The sequence below is a fragment of the Oncorhynchus mykiss genome, chromosome 21, assembly GCF_057628025.1.
Source record: "Oncorhynchus mykiss isolate SJ-2025 chromosome 21, ASM5762802v1, whole genome shotgun sequence".
In the NCBI taxonomy this organism is placed as follows: Eukaryota; Metazoa; Chordata; class Actinopteri; order Salmoniformes; family Salmonidae; genus Oncorhynchus; species Oncorhynchus mykiss.
This window is the reverse complement of record NC_143042.1, coordinates 10,718,037-10,732,406: the sequence shown is the minus strand read 5'-3', so window position 1 is coordinate 10,732,406 and position 14,370 is coordinate 10,718,037. Positions and strand designations below refer to the sequence as shown.

At 42.6% G+C, this 14,370-nt stretch overlaps 1 protein-coding gene across 1 annotated transcript; it reads right to left on the bottom strand.

Annotated features, from left to right (window-relative positions):
• Positions 1–3,244: 3,244 nt before the first annotated feature.
• LOC110499949 (diphosphoinositol polyphosphate phosphohydrolase 3-beta) lies at positions 3,245–14,052 on the bottom strand. The gene is made up of 5 exons (XM_021577008.3): positions 13,598–14,052; positions 8,901–9,011; positions 7,512–7,556; positions 7,156–7,243; positions 3,245–5,909 (listed from the first exon to the last, which is right to left on the bottom strand). Exons 1-5 carry the CDS (start codon positions 13,691–13,693, stop codon positions 5,701–5,703), a joined length of 549 nt encoding a protein of 182 aa, XP_021432683.2. The 5' UTR covers positions 13,694–14,052; the 3' UTR covers positions 3,245–5,700.
• Positions 14,053–14,370: the final 318 nt, after the last annotated feature.

Sequence of the window (14,370 nt, the reverse complement as noted above, 5' to 3'; positions counted from 1 at the left end):
ACGGACTGAACATCGACATGTTTCCAGTGGGTATGAGATATGGGTTGATTTGGGAGTGGACTGCACTCTCCTTTTCCATTTTAACTTTAAGTTTGCCTCTCTCACCCTCAGACAGCATCTTGTCTCAGCCTTGCCTTCTCTGACCTGGAGGAGTGTTTTCAGTCTGTCTCTGACCCTGAGCACCTGAAGACACTGCTACAGCATCAAAGACACCTGGGACACCTTAACAGAGGTAGGTAGCCTTCAGGTTATCCATACTGAACAAAAATATAAATGCAACATGTAACAATTTCAAAGATTTTACTGAGTTACAGTTCATATCAGGATATCAGTCAATTGAAATAAATTCATTAGGCCCTACATCTATGAATTTCACATGACTGGGAATACAGATATGCATCTGTTGGTCACAGATACCTTCAAAAAAAAGTAGGGCTGTGGATTAGAAAACCAGTCAGTATCTGGTGTGACCACCATTTGCCTCATGCAGTGTGACTCCTTTGCATAGAATTGATCAGGCTGTTGATTGTGGCCTGTGGAACGTTGTCTCACTCCTCTTCAATGGCTGTGCAAAGTTGCTGGGTATTGGCAGAAACTGGAATATGGTGTCATACATGTTGATCCAGAGCATCCCAAACATGCTCAATGGCTGACATGTCTGCTGAGTATGCAGGCCATGGAAGAACTGGGCCATTTTCAGCTTCCAGGAATTAAGTACAGTTTATCCCTGCCCATACCCTAATCCAAGGAGGGGCAAAGTACTTCAATCTGGCCCGCGAGACATAAAAAATATATATATTTATATATATTTATTTATTTATTTTATACTTTTTTTCTCCCCAACAGGCGAAGGTTGAGAGCCGTGCGTCCTCCGAAACACGACTCAACCAAGCCACACTGCTTTTTGACACAATGCCCGATTAACCTGGAAGCACCAATGTGTCAGAGGGAACACCGTACACCTGGCGACCGTGTCAGCGTGCATGCGCCCGGCCTGCCACAGGAGTCGCTAGAGCGCAATGGGACAAGGACATCTCGGCCTGCCAAACCCTCTCCTAACCCGGACGATGCTGAGCCAATTGTGTGCCGCCTCATGGGTCTCCCAGTCACGGCCAGCTGTGACACAGCCTGGTATCGAACCCGGGTCTGTAGTAACGCCTTAGACCGCTGCGCCACTCAGGAGACCCCCATGGGGCACATTACATTTTCTGGCAACAGCTCTGATGGACATTCCTGCAGTCAGCATGCCAATTGCACGCTCCTTCAAAACTTGAGACATCTATGGCATTGTGTTGTGTGACAAAACTGCACATTTTAGAGTGGCTTTTTATTGTCCCCAGCACAAGGTGATGATCATTCTGTTTAATCAGCTTCTTGATATGCCAGACCTGTCAGGTGGATGGATTATCTTGGCAAAGGAGAAATGGTCACTAACAGGGATGTTAGCTTTTTGTGCTTATGGAACATTTATTGGATATTTTTTCGTTTCATGAAACATGGGACCAACACCTACAGTCGTGGCCAAAAGTTTTGAGAATTACACAAATATTGATTTTCACAAAGTTTGCTGCCCCAGTGTCTTTAGATATTTTTGTCAGATGTTACTATGGAATACTGAAGTATAATTACAAGCATTTCATAAGTGTCAAAGGCTTTTATTGACAATTACATGAAGTTGATGCAAAGAGTCAATATTTGCAATGTTTACCCTTCTTGGCAAGGTGCTCCATCATGCTGGAAAAGGCATTGTTCGTCACCAAACTGTTCCTGGATGGTTGGGAGAAGTTGCTCTCAAAGGATGTGTTTGTACCATTATTTATTCATGGCTGTGTTCTTAGGCAAAATTGTGAGTGAGCCCACTCCCTTGGCTGAGAAGCAACCCCACACATGAATGGTCTCAGGATGCTTTACTGTTGGCATGACACAGGACTGATGCTAGCGCTCACCTTGTCTTCTCCGGACAAGCTTATTTCCGGATGCTCCAAACAATCGGAAAGGGGATTCATCAGAGAAAATGACTTTACCCAAGTCCTCAGCAGTCCAATCCCTGTACCTTTTGCAGAATATGTCTGTCCCTGATGTTTTTCCTGGAGAGAAGTGTCTTCTTTGCTGCCCTTCTTGACACCAGGCCATCCTCCAAAAGTCTTTGCCTCACTGTGTGTGCAAATGCACTCACACCTGCCTGCTGCCATTCCTGAGCAAGCTCTGTACTGGTGGTGCCCCAATCCCACAGCTGAACCAACTTTAGGAGACGGTCCTGGCGCTTGCTGGACTTTCTTGGGCGCCCTGGAGCCTTCTTCATAACAGTTGAACCGCTCTCCTTGAAGTTCTTGATGATCCGATAAATGGTTGATTTAGGTGCAATCTTGCTGGCAGCAATATCCTTGCCTGTGAAGCCTTTTTTTGTGCAAAGCAATGATGACGGTATATGTTTCCTTGCAGGTAACCATGGTTGATAGAGGAAAAACAATGATTCCAAGCACCCCCCTGCTTTTAGAGCTTCCCGTCTGTTATTCAAACTCAATCAGCATGACAGAGTGATCTCCAGCCTTGTCCTCGTCAAACCTCACACTTGTGTTAACAAGAGAATCACTAACATGATGTCAGCTGGTCTTTTGTGGCAGGGCTAAAATGCAGTGGAAATGTTTTTTGGGGATTCAGTTTATTTGCATGGCAAAGAGGGAGTTTGCAATTAATTGCAATTAATCTGATCACTCTTCATAACAGTATATGCAAATTGCCATCATACAAACTGAGGCAGCAGACTTTGTGAAAATTAATATTTTTGTCATTCTCAACTTTTGGCCACGACTGTACATGTTTTGTTTATATTTTTCCTCAGTGTACATGGTAGTTACATGAGCAGACACCTTACTATAAAGCACTTTGTGAAGTCTGATGTAAAAAGGGCTTTATAAATACTATTTTATTTTTTCAAACTTAATTTTCAGTTAATTGGGCTGCAGCCTATCATTTTTTCAACAACATTAAGAATATTGAAGGGCCAGTATGTCTCATGCACCCCTCCTAAGTGCCCTGGAGCAGTCATCTTGTGTCCGTTTCCATGCAGCATCCTTGTGGACTTCCTGTTCTATGCTGTCTTTTTATTGGAAAACGAACACAAAGTAACACCTGACCCACCCACTAACACCACCCTCACACAAACATGCAACAACAATGTACCAAAAGACTGGAGAAACACTGAGCAAAATGAGTAGATTCAGTACAGACATTACAGACAGGCTGGAGTCAAGTAATTCCCTTTTAATTCATTATTATTCCAAACAGAATAGTCTTCAATCCACTTTATCCAATTTCACTGTTCATATGATCATAAAGGAAATTCTGTTTGCATTGATAAACTAGTGAGTGCTTCAAGACACCCTAGTGAGAGAGTGCCTGGAACAAAGTTGATCAGCACACATTCACAGCAGTCCCCCACCCATTCATTACTGTTTAGTGTCAGTAATAAGGGACAATAGGGGTAATTCATTCAAAATAAAACTACAGCTGCTGTACATTTGCCACTTTTTTCCCACAATAAATTTAAAAAAGGTCCTCGCAATTCAGAACAAATAGCATTAATGTCCTTACTTTCCTTCCTGAATGTAGTGTACCAGTATGCATCATTCCAATCTCCATAAATTGTAATATCCATAAAGAAATACAAATGGTTAAAGGTGATAGTTTCATGAATAACCATGTCTTTTTTTAAATCCTTAGAACATTACCAAATGTACCAAATATGATCATGTATTAGAAATGGATAGAGTAAGTCGATTTTGACTTTATCATTCTGCCTGGCCAATTATATCAAACATTTGTCATTTGGCACAGGATCGATATGTATTTGTCACATAGACACAATGTATGCAACAAACAACACATGTAGTCTGACCAAGTGGCAGACATTATCCAATGACAGGTTTTATAGAAAGACTGGACCAGCTGACTGTCCAATCAGACAGGCCGGTGAAAGCTTTTCATGCAACAGATTTTAAGAAGGGTCAATATCAAACTCACAATAGATCCCACCTTCATCTGTTTAACCCTTTCTTCGGTTATTTACTGGCCCCTAAACACTCCCTCCCAAAAAACTGCTTTGATAAAGCATGAGCTCAAATTAAAACATGCATTATCCACAATGGCAGACCTTGGTCAAGTACACATGTAAAATACAGTGCACTTGATTTAGCTTACCTAGTCAAATGGAACCAATGAAATAATCCCAAAAGTACAAACTCCGCCCACCCTACAATACCTCAAGTATTTGAAAGTTGACATACTGGTATGTATTTGACCATGTCTGCCTCAGAGGGGTATTCTTGTGATAAAAATGAATGCTGGGAGTCTGGGTGAGATAGTGGTTGAGTGATAAGATTAAAAAGTGAAACTACTTATGTTTGTGTAATCTCCAGTAAAGCACTACAATTTACAAGTGTGTTCTCAAACTATAATATCTCACATCCATGTCCATTCTAAGAACATTTCCATGTTCAGCCTAACCATCAGTGTCGTCCCACCGTGAATCTAACACGGAAAGCACTCATTTCCATCCATTCCCTTTCTCTTTCAGACAACTTCCCTATTTGTTGTTCCATGTCATCTCATCTCTGATCTCAGGTGGAACTGAAAGGAGGACATTTTTTACCTTCACTACATGATACAGCATTTTTTTTGTTTGTTACATCATTACAAAAACAATCGCAAATATGGAGAAGAAAAGTTCATATGGTTGCATTTCTGTTAACCAGACACACAACTCTACACTTCTCTGCAGCAAAGTATTTACAGGTCCCCTGTGTGGGGGGGGGGGTTCAATCCTCATTCAGCGGTCAGACAAGATGCTCAACTGTGGATTAAAGTACATTATCTCAGCATTGAGGAGACATCATTTGTGGCAACAGATATTATATTAAAGAGGGCCTGCCTTCAACTAGTAAAGAGACTCTTATGGCCAGGTCATATATGGGGCGGGCATAATAATTAAATTAGTATATCAAATTATTGTTATTCATGATCATGCTAGATGGAGAAAAAAAACTGATGCCAATCAAGTCAACACAATTAAAGGCAATTAAATGTGAAATGCTCCCTATAAGAAATACAAAATGTGTTGTTTTTACAACTAAACTTGAAGTAGGGCACCAATCACTGAGGTGAAGGGGGAGGGACAATAGTGAGCCCTTGTCTTCTGCCCACACAGTATGGTACTACTTGAAGCAGGTAAACAGTCATATTTGTGAGCTGTAGTTTGTACAGGTTAAACACCAGCCAAAGGGAATCTGACACCGTGTTAAGACATCCTTCCAGTGCTCGTCCAACTGAGGTAGCATCTCTTTGTTGTCAACACTGCTCCAGCTCCCGAGGTCCAATGACACTGCCATTTTCCATCCTATTGTCAGCCAATGACCCATTTTCTGTGGCAACCATGTTGTGTGATTTTCTTAATTATGGAAGAAAATAATAATACAATTGACCCCAATAGAACATTCTTAAAGAAGTTACTGAAAGGCATTACTTAACTGAATCATCCAGACACAATTCCAAGTATGGCTTTGGTTTGTCCAAGTATACAGTCATTTACATACATGTGGCGTGAGCCGTGACTCTGAGGATTCGTATATTCATGCAAAATGTCAGTTTTCAGTGTATCTGTACAGGTAGAAGATAGTTCATAGGTGTGGGAAGGGGCCAGTCCTATCTGCGCGAGGGGCCCAGAACAGATCCTGTGGTGGGGGGGCCGTAACGGGGGAAGTTGTCATTAGGGGGCTGGCTGGGGAGCAGGGAGTTCCCATTAGTTGGAGAGCAGCTGAGATTAAGCCGCTTCAAGTACTCAGCGTGGTCCGGCTTGTGGTGTTGCAGGACTTTAATGGCTTCGTCCACTGTGAACCACTCCCGTTTACGACCTGCAGGGGAAGACAGAGACCAAGTGTGAATTACTCCTTCTATTGACCACCAGGGGTGGGGCAAGTAGTGGATGTTATACACCAACCATCTGAAGGCGGCATTGTCATTTTGAAATTGAATATTGTTAAGGGTTTCCTAAAAATGATTTGAACCAGAGACCTTTTGGTTACTGGCCCAAAGCGCTTAATACTTGCAAGTCGCCAAAGTTCCAATAACCAGTCAGCGTTCAGAACTACTGGGGTTTTCCACATGAACTTAGTGTGACATTTGCCCTTTGAGGGGTGGGGATCTTCTCACAAAGATATGGGATCTGGATCAACCCCATGTGTCACTGTCAATAAAATATTCTGGTATCCCCTTACCAATCTGCAAGCACGCCCAACGTTTGTCATCTAAACATTCAAAATGCCCCTATTAATTTCAGCCTACCAAAAGTCTTGTGAAGGTTGCTAATAGCCATTTTGAATACATGTTTCCAGAATAGATGTTATCAGAATACATTGATTATCTCTAACAACAGCTACATTGTTATTGCGTGAAGATGAGTCCATTGACATGAGCTCATTTAAAGGAAAGGTCATTCATAGTGGCATGCTTTCACAACATTCTTTTTGAGGAACAAGTTGTAGCCCATGTTTGGTAATCCTGTGTGTTAACAGGAATGAGGATTATTAGTGCAAAGTAACAAATATTGGCGCGGTTAAGTCTGTAAACAAAAACGAAAGAAAGAATTGAGACTGATATACTGCCTATTGTAAGATCTATAAGGACTGAAAGCTCCAGCCACTCAGGAAAAAGACTGATGAAGTCTAAAGGATGATTAATGGATTTCAGAGGTCAGGTCACATTGTTCAGTGCAGTCAGGGGTGAGTCACGGTCTGTTTGGGAAGGCCTGGGATAGATGACCTGCAAGTTCATATTTTACTCTACCTTTGACCAGCCATTTTAGTCCACCTCTCCAAAGCCAGCAGGCTGGTGTGATTTAGCAGTTAGCAGCATAAGTTTAGTCGTAATCAGCCACTTTGGAATTGATGTGTTATGACTCCAAACTTTAGATTAGGTGAAGCCGGATATTATTGGAAAAATATTGAACTTGTTTGTTGCTTGTTTTCTGCAATCCCAGGCCTTTTAGTCAGTGAGTGGGATTTCATTATTTAGTCTGTTGATACTGGCAACATCCTTCCTGGAAAAACAGATTATTATACTAGACATTGAAGTCCTGATGTCATGTGACCATAAACTCACCTATGTTGACCGAGTCCTCCCATGCTTCCAATGTCTCCGTCACGGTCAATACGTAAACGTACGTTCGGTGCTTTCGGTCTTGATTCTGCTGTAAAGTTCAAAAGAAAACTACATTTCAAAATTCAGGTTGGAAGAATCTCTACCTGTGGCACCTCAAGAAAAAACAGCTGCTTTCAGAGGGTGCCCATGCTTTAGGGTAGTTTATCAACCCTTGACTAGGCATCAACCAAATCCACTCATTTTCTATTCTTGAATTTCATTCATGTGACAATTTACACAAGAGAACAATGACAGTTTTTCAGGGAGTAAAAATGTAACTGTCTTATAATTACTGTCAGCACAGAGTCACACCTTACCTCAAACACACCTAGGAGACGTCCCAACTTGCCTTTCACTCCTGCCTGGTGGGAGAGAGAAGAGAGGCATTAGGGGGATGTGAGATGACCGTATTGGGCCTATGGCAATTTGAAAAACCAAAACACTTGTGTTAGATTAAAAAGGAAAGTAGAGAAATCCCAATTCTTGACAATACTGTGTGGGGGTTTTAGTATGAAAACCTTCGACTGGAGTTAGGAGTGTGTGTTAAGATGTGAAGTGTGTGTGTGTGTGTGTGTGTGTGTGAGAGAGAGAGAGAGAGAGAGAGAGAGAGAGAGATGTGATTGAATATCACAACACGAACCCACCCAGTCCTGCCGTATATTTATAGGTCTAAATCTGAGAGGTTACTGTTTCCAAAAAGACACATAACCAACCCCCCATTCCCCTTCCTTCCCCTTTATCAAGCTTCACAAAGTATCTGCCCATGTCCACTGGACAGGCTTTAGGACCTGTGAATGTGCTGGTTTCCAGCAGGGAGCCAAGTACGTTAGGTTTCCCACCAGCTGGACCTTTGGAATACCACGAGCTCCTCAGTCACTACCCAAACCAAATCCTTCTGACCCCTTTCTATACAAACCCACCTTGGACCCACTAAAATGTACCTCCCAATTCTGTCATGTCATAAGAGAGTTCCCGTCACCCACAATCCTTGCATACATCAAGTCTCTCAGAGCTGAACCCTTTAGCGGTGAAGCCACTTCGGAGAAAACATGATGTGAAGTGCCATTGAGACATCCCAGGAGATCGACAAGATCCGTCTCATGCCACAAGGAAGGCAGTGGTGAATTATAGAGTGTCTCTCTCTCTCTCTCATAGTGTATATGAGAATATTTCGGGCCTACAGACATTCCTGCACGTTGCCTTTAAATGACCAATCAGGGGCCAGAGATTGATACTCATATAGATGACATGATCACTACATGACTTGAAGCCAGAGTTTACAATTAACACATTACAATAGTCTCACCCATCACCAAAAGGCATGTTCTTTACAGACAAATCAATGAATGACCATCAGATCAATGTGTGTTTTGTGCGTGCATATAGCTATTAGTTACACACCCACTTTGGGATTCTTTTCAATTTCATCATCACTGATGATTATGGTGATGATTGATTGGATTAAAGTAAAGATCCAATCATTCTGAATGTGATATTGTTTTTGTGCATCTCTGAGCGATGCTCTATCGACTCCCAGGTCATTCTTTCATTTTGATGTGTATCTGAAAAGGTTTTGCATCATATGAAAACATGAAATGACCCCGGGAATTGACAGAACATCACTCAGATATGCACAAAAACAATATAACATTCAGAATGATTGGATATTTCCTTTATATGATGATGATGATGACAGGTGAACTCACCTCTTCAAACACCTCTCTGACCGCTGCGCCACAGGGCTCCTCCTCCGGCTCCATCCCTCCACCTGGGACGATCCACTGGTCCGGATGCCGACTGCTGCTCACCAGCAACACCTGGAAGAGAAAACACAATAGCTCTGTGAGTCCAGCTCCACCACAGGGCCCTCTGCTCCACCTTGGCTGATCGATTGACCCAGATCAGGTCCTTTTTGGGCGCATCGAAGCAGGTGCCTGAGCTTAAATTACACTGCAGTCTGCCATGTACAACGACCCGTACAGATTCAATGAGCATGTATCTGCATTTTCATGATGCAATACACACACACACACACACATGACCCACACACATGACCCACACACACACACACACACACACACACACACGTGCACTCATGACCTATGGGGCTCATAGTTGCTCAGTTGTCTCTTTCACCATGCTAAGAAAACATCCAACTCAAGTCAGTCGAATATGACATATGACAGTGATGCAGCGTCAGAAGCAGCTTGTGTGGCTTTCACCTTCCATCTTTTCCCCATCCAGACCCCTCTATACAGGACCAGTCTGTCAGCCTGACAACCATGTAATATCAGCTAGCAGCTTGGCTTTGACACTCCTCTGTGCTGCTCTAATGGGATTGTGAGATTGCTGGAGCAGACTTGTTGTGGTCCGAGCCAGGAGCCAGGTAGTGGTCAAGAGAAGCCACACAGTGGATACGGCACGTGTCACCCTTCCACTCTGGGTCACCACGTCATGTTCCCAGACCTTAACTGAGCCGACATCTCATCAGGCTCGTCCCGGGCTAAGAGGGGATGGAGGGTGGACAGGGAGTGGGACGGTTAGCTATAGTTACGGGCGCCACATACAGAATAGGGGATCCAACTGAAGCAGCGGGGTAGACCAGACTGTCTGCTTAGTACCCTACATTTAAAGCCATAAACCATGGAGATAGAATGAACCTACTAACCTATTTATAACAGACTGCTAGTGCTTCAAAATGTGAGTGTACGTGTGTGTACACAAGTGTGTGTGTGTGTGTTGGGGGGGTACTGTCTGTGTTTATATATGGGGGTGGGGCACCGCTGTGGGCCTTTTGCAAATATGTTTTTGGGGGCAAGGCTTTAAGCAGCTCAGGGATGTCACTGTGTTTGACAGTGTCTACCGTGAAGTTTACAATACAAATCTAGCTAGACTACATGCTGCCAGTGTTATTTTTGCTTCACTTTTAAGTCCTATCTTTTCTATTTCTTGCTCAAAATGTGGTTGGATATGAACTGTTACGAATTTAACTAATTCCAGTAAAGACATAAAGCTTGTCAGCACCTCATACAAATTCATGCAATATACAAAACATTGTTCATGTCATTTATGTCAACAGCTTAGGCTAACAAGGTATGTCCCACAGAAAAATCATGGCACTGAGGAACACTCGGCACAGCGAGGAGCAAAACGCCACACCAACATATTAGATAGGTCAAAGGTCAGGTGCAGATGGAGGGGGGCAATGGGAATAGAGCAGCGTCTCTCAGCGAGATTCCAGTGTGTTTTGTAAGCCTGCTAAACGGGCCAGGAATCTCAGGGAGGAAATAAACACCTACTTTCTCGGAGGAGCAACACGCCTGTGGCTGTCAAATAAACCAGTCAGCATGCCAGCCTACGGAGGTTTGAAGTTTTAGACGGGAGTATTTCAATGCATTAGGAGAGTGGTTAGTCATAACTAACCATAACTAAAATAGACGTATGAAGTTAACATACGGAAGTTTGCTGCCCCTTGTTTTACACCAAATACACCTACTTTCAGCCTAGGTGATATAAGAAAACAAAGCCCAACTATATGCCAATTCCAGACCACACACATTCAATACAGCTTTAACTCCTATCTAGCAATGTACAAGTAGGGCAACATCATTTGCCTAGTAATAGGCTACCCTTTAGTCCATCCAGACCAACAATAAACCGTACTTAAACTTTACCAAGTGTCAACAAACCCTTAGTCTTGTAGTGGACTAAAAACACACAATGTACTGTAATACAGTCTCAGGGAGACACCTATTGCTGTATGAAGGCACCCATAACAGACCGCTCCTACCCTCCGGCATGAACGCTCTTCTAGTCTCTACTGTTGTTGGAGGCAAATGACCCACCCACTGGCCCTGAGGGATGTCATGTTCCTGTTTTCCCTTGATGGACTTTAAACCTTGTCACTGAACACCTGACCCAGGGGGTTCCTCTTTCTCCTTTTCCATTCCTTACACAATGTCACACAGAGTTCCTATTAACCTACTCAGGCCCTCTCAATGGGGGGTCATGTCTAACATGTTGTGTGTGTGTGTGTGTGGGGGGGGGGGGGGGGGGGGGGGTGCAGGAGAAGCTACATTTTTGTCTCCACAAAGGGGACTGAGATTTGATTGCTGAGATCTGACCAAAGCAGGTTGAGACAAGGTCTTCAGATATAGATAGGCCACAATCCTTTAGGGATTCAACAGAATGGGATTGGCACAAAGAGTTGGCATTGGCATAGACAGTATTGGCCACACAAGAGCCACAGAGGCTTTTCTCCTATTCAGGCTTAACGAGTTCATGCAAGTACAACAGAGTAGCTGGACAGTCCCAGAGCAAACTCTGTAAAGATGTTCCTGGGGATGGGCTCTATACATTACAACAGCTCAGTATAACAGTTGAACAGACACAGGCGAAGCATTTCTTGACCTAACAATACCCTTGACCAGAGACACAGGTGGGTGATTGAAGATGGTCTCCATTTGTTCCACCACAGGTATCTTAAATATTAAAACAAGCTAACATATTACACAAAGGTTTACTTGTTTTATAGTATTACATATGAAATATCAGCAACAAGATTGTATGTGTAGGTAATTACTAATGTTAATAAATACTTCCCAAGTAAAAATCAAAGGGAAGATTGGGATGCAGCATTGAGACTGAGATTGGGCAGTCTCATTAATATAACTCAGTGAGAAAGCCTTCCAGCTGCTCTACCACAATGCAATGTGCCTATGGCACGGACACACCGACACACAGCACACTGATATATCTCTATTCCTTGTTCCTGAAAGAACCGGCTATACATGAGGGAGAGAACAAGGCTCCCGCAGTTTAAGGGACAACAGTTTCTCCTTCAGGCCATCTCTCTCTCTCTCTCTCTCTGTGGTACAAATACTTGAGTGCTCTGATAGAGTTCTTAATGACAGACAGATAAAGTCTGCAGCTTATGTATTGCATAACAGTGGTGCAGGGAAGTCAGAGGCTGTAGTGTCTTGAACTGTCTGATACAGATTTGGATTTCTATCAGACAGTACAAATCCAAATGTAGGAGCTGTTCATAAACAAGGCTTGTGGCTCAGTAAGAAATGAAAAGCATCGCCACTTTTACATTAATGACCAACCTTAAGTCTTCTCGACTTTAGTTCATGCACTGAAAAATGACGTCATTTGCTTACTAAGTCTCCTATGACAACAAATCAGATCAATTCAATTGTATTTGTCACATGCGCAGAATACAACTGGTATAGACTTTACCGTGAAATTAAATAGTAACACATAACAATGGAAAAGGTCCATAGATTTTGGTTATGATAAAGTGGGCCTATTTAACTTGTTACGGTAGTAGGTCTAAGTCATATCTGTATAAATTGTGGCTTTAAACAATTAAATAGGCCTAGGCAGAAACAATTGGAGCATGCTATATTGACAGAAATGACACATGCACAACAGTATAGCCTATTTCATGGAAATAATTGCTTCCCATTTAATAAAATGTATTAAAAGTCCTATATTAAGAGTCCTATATGTTGTTATAATTTCGGGGAAATTGACTTGGGTAGATTGTCCATTTTGCTAAAACAGACTGTGAACGCTTGCATCATGGTGGTGCGTAGGCTATCACGGTGAAGCCCGTTAAAAAACAGAAACTATTACGAGGCATATGTCTAGGACTACAGCAATTTGTTAAAGATGTTCTCTCAAACCAGAAATATAAAACAAAGCATTGATTGAGACTACTTTTCACTAGGCTACCTTTGGTTTTAGCCTAGGATACTGAAACCATGTCTTACAAAATGGCCACTTCATCAATAACGCATTTTCATTTCATTTTTATGAGGCAGCAGAGATTATAAAGTGTAACATGTTAACGGTGATATTGTTACTAGTATTTAAACTCGTATGCATTAGTACAGTGGTATCGTCATACAATGTAGCAATGGCTGGACTGATGTCCCGCCCGTCAAATGAAACATGCAACAGAGCGCCTCGCCCCCCTCGCTTTGCTCTCAAACTAGCCCAAACTGGATAGCCGCGGGCAGTCACACAACACCACTGAGGATGCATTACTAAAGCTATGGAACGTAGGCCAATAAAAGGCGTATAAATAGACTATAACACTCCTGGGTTTTTTTGTTTAACATCAAGCCTACATCTCTAATCATTAGGTTTTAAAAACCCGCTGAAGCATTTCTTTCAGACACCGCAAGATAGCCCCCCGCACATCGACATTTTCTGATGAATTAAGTGGTAAAACCACAATGAAAACCTATTTAAGTCTATTACAATAGGCAATTATAGATAAAATATTAACAAGTGTAGGATATAGCCGAGAACCGTGGTTTGGTTTAAAGACAGGACAGCATCGGTCCCCTGAACTGTCAATGAGAAATATAACCATCTAACGTTAACGTTATACCTCTTCTTCACTGTCGTTCTTGAAGCACAAGCATGCCGCTCGTTTCTTGAAGCCCTCGCCATCATAAGTTCTGGTCTGGTTCGGCTTGAACTTCATTATGTAGGTTATAACTCTCCTCACCGGGCAGGCAACGAAATCCAGAAAATGAACGAACGAAGAGTGAGTCACCAAACCAAGGTTCTGGATGGCGATGAGAAAACTGGCATATGTGTATCACTGAGGTCCAATAACGCGATATACCGGCAATCTACCCAACGACGGTGTATTTTCCCATTCACTCCAATTGCGTTTAGTGCGGTTTTGTCAGGGAATTCCCTCCGTGATGTTGGGTTAATGGATGCAGTTCAGTCCCCCATACCCTCCACTTCTATGTGCAATCTCTTATTTAAGTAGAGTAAGTCGATACTGTACCCTCCTCCGAAGTCCTCCCACCTTAGGTAGTAGACTACAAGGTAGGCGTTGCGCAGTCGCTGACTGTCAAGACAGTAGGCAACCTAGCAGAGCGCTGTTACGCACATCACCATACGTCTGATGAGGATAGGATAAAAATGTTTGAAAAATCTAGCTGTGATTGAACATCTATGCAGTGCTCACTCCGTCTGACTTTATGCTTTCTTGAAAAGTAGCCTATCCTGTTTGTTCCATAGGCCCACCCATATGGATAGGTAAATCTAGAAAAAATAGTACGGTTACGATTTTGAACCCTTAATTAAGCCTATAATTTCATTAGAGTATTTTCTCAATATAAGATGTAATGTGACATATTGCCCTGA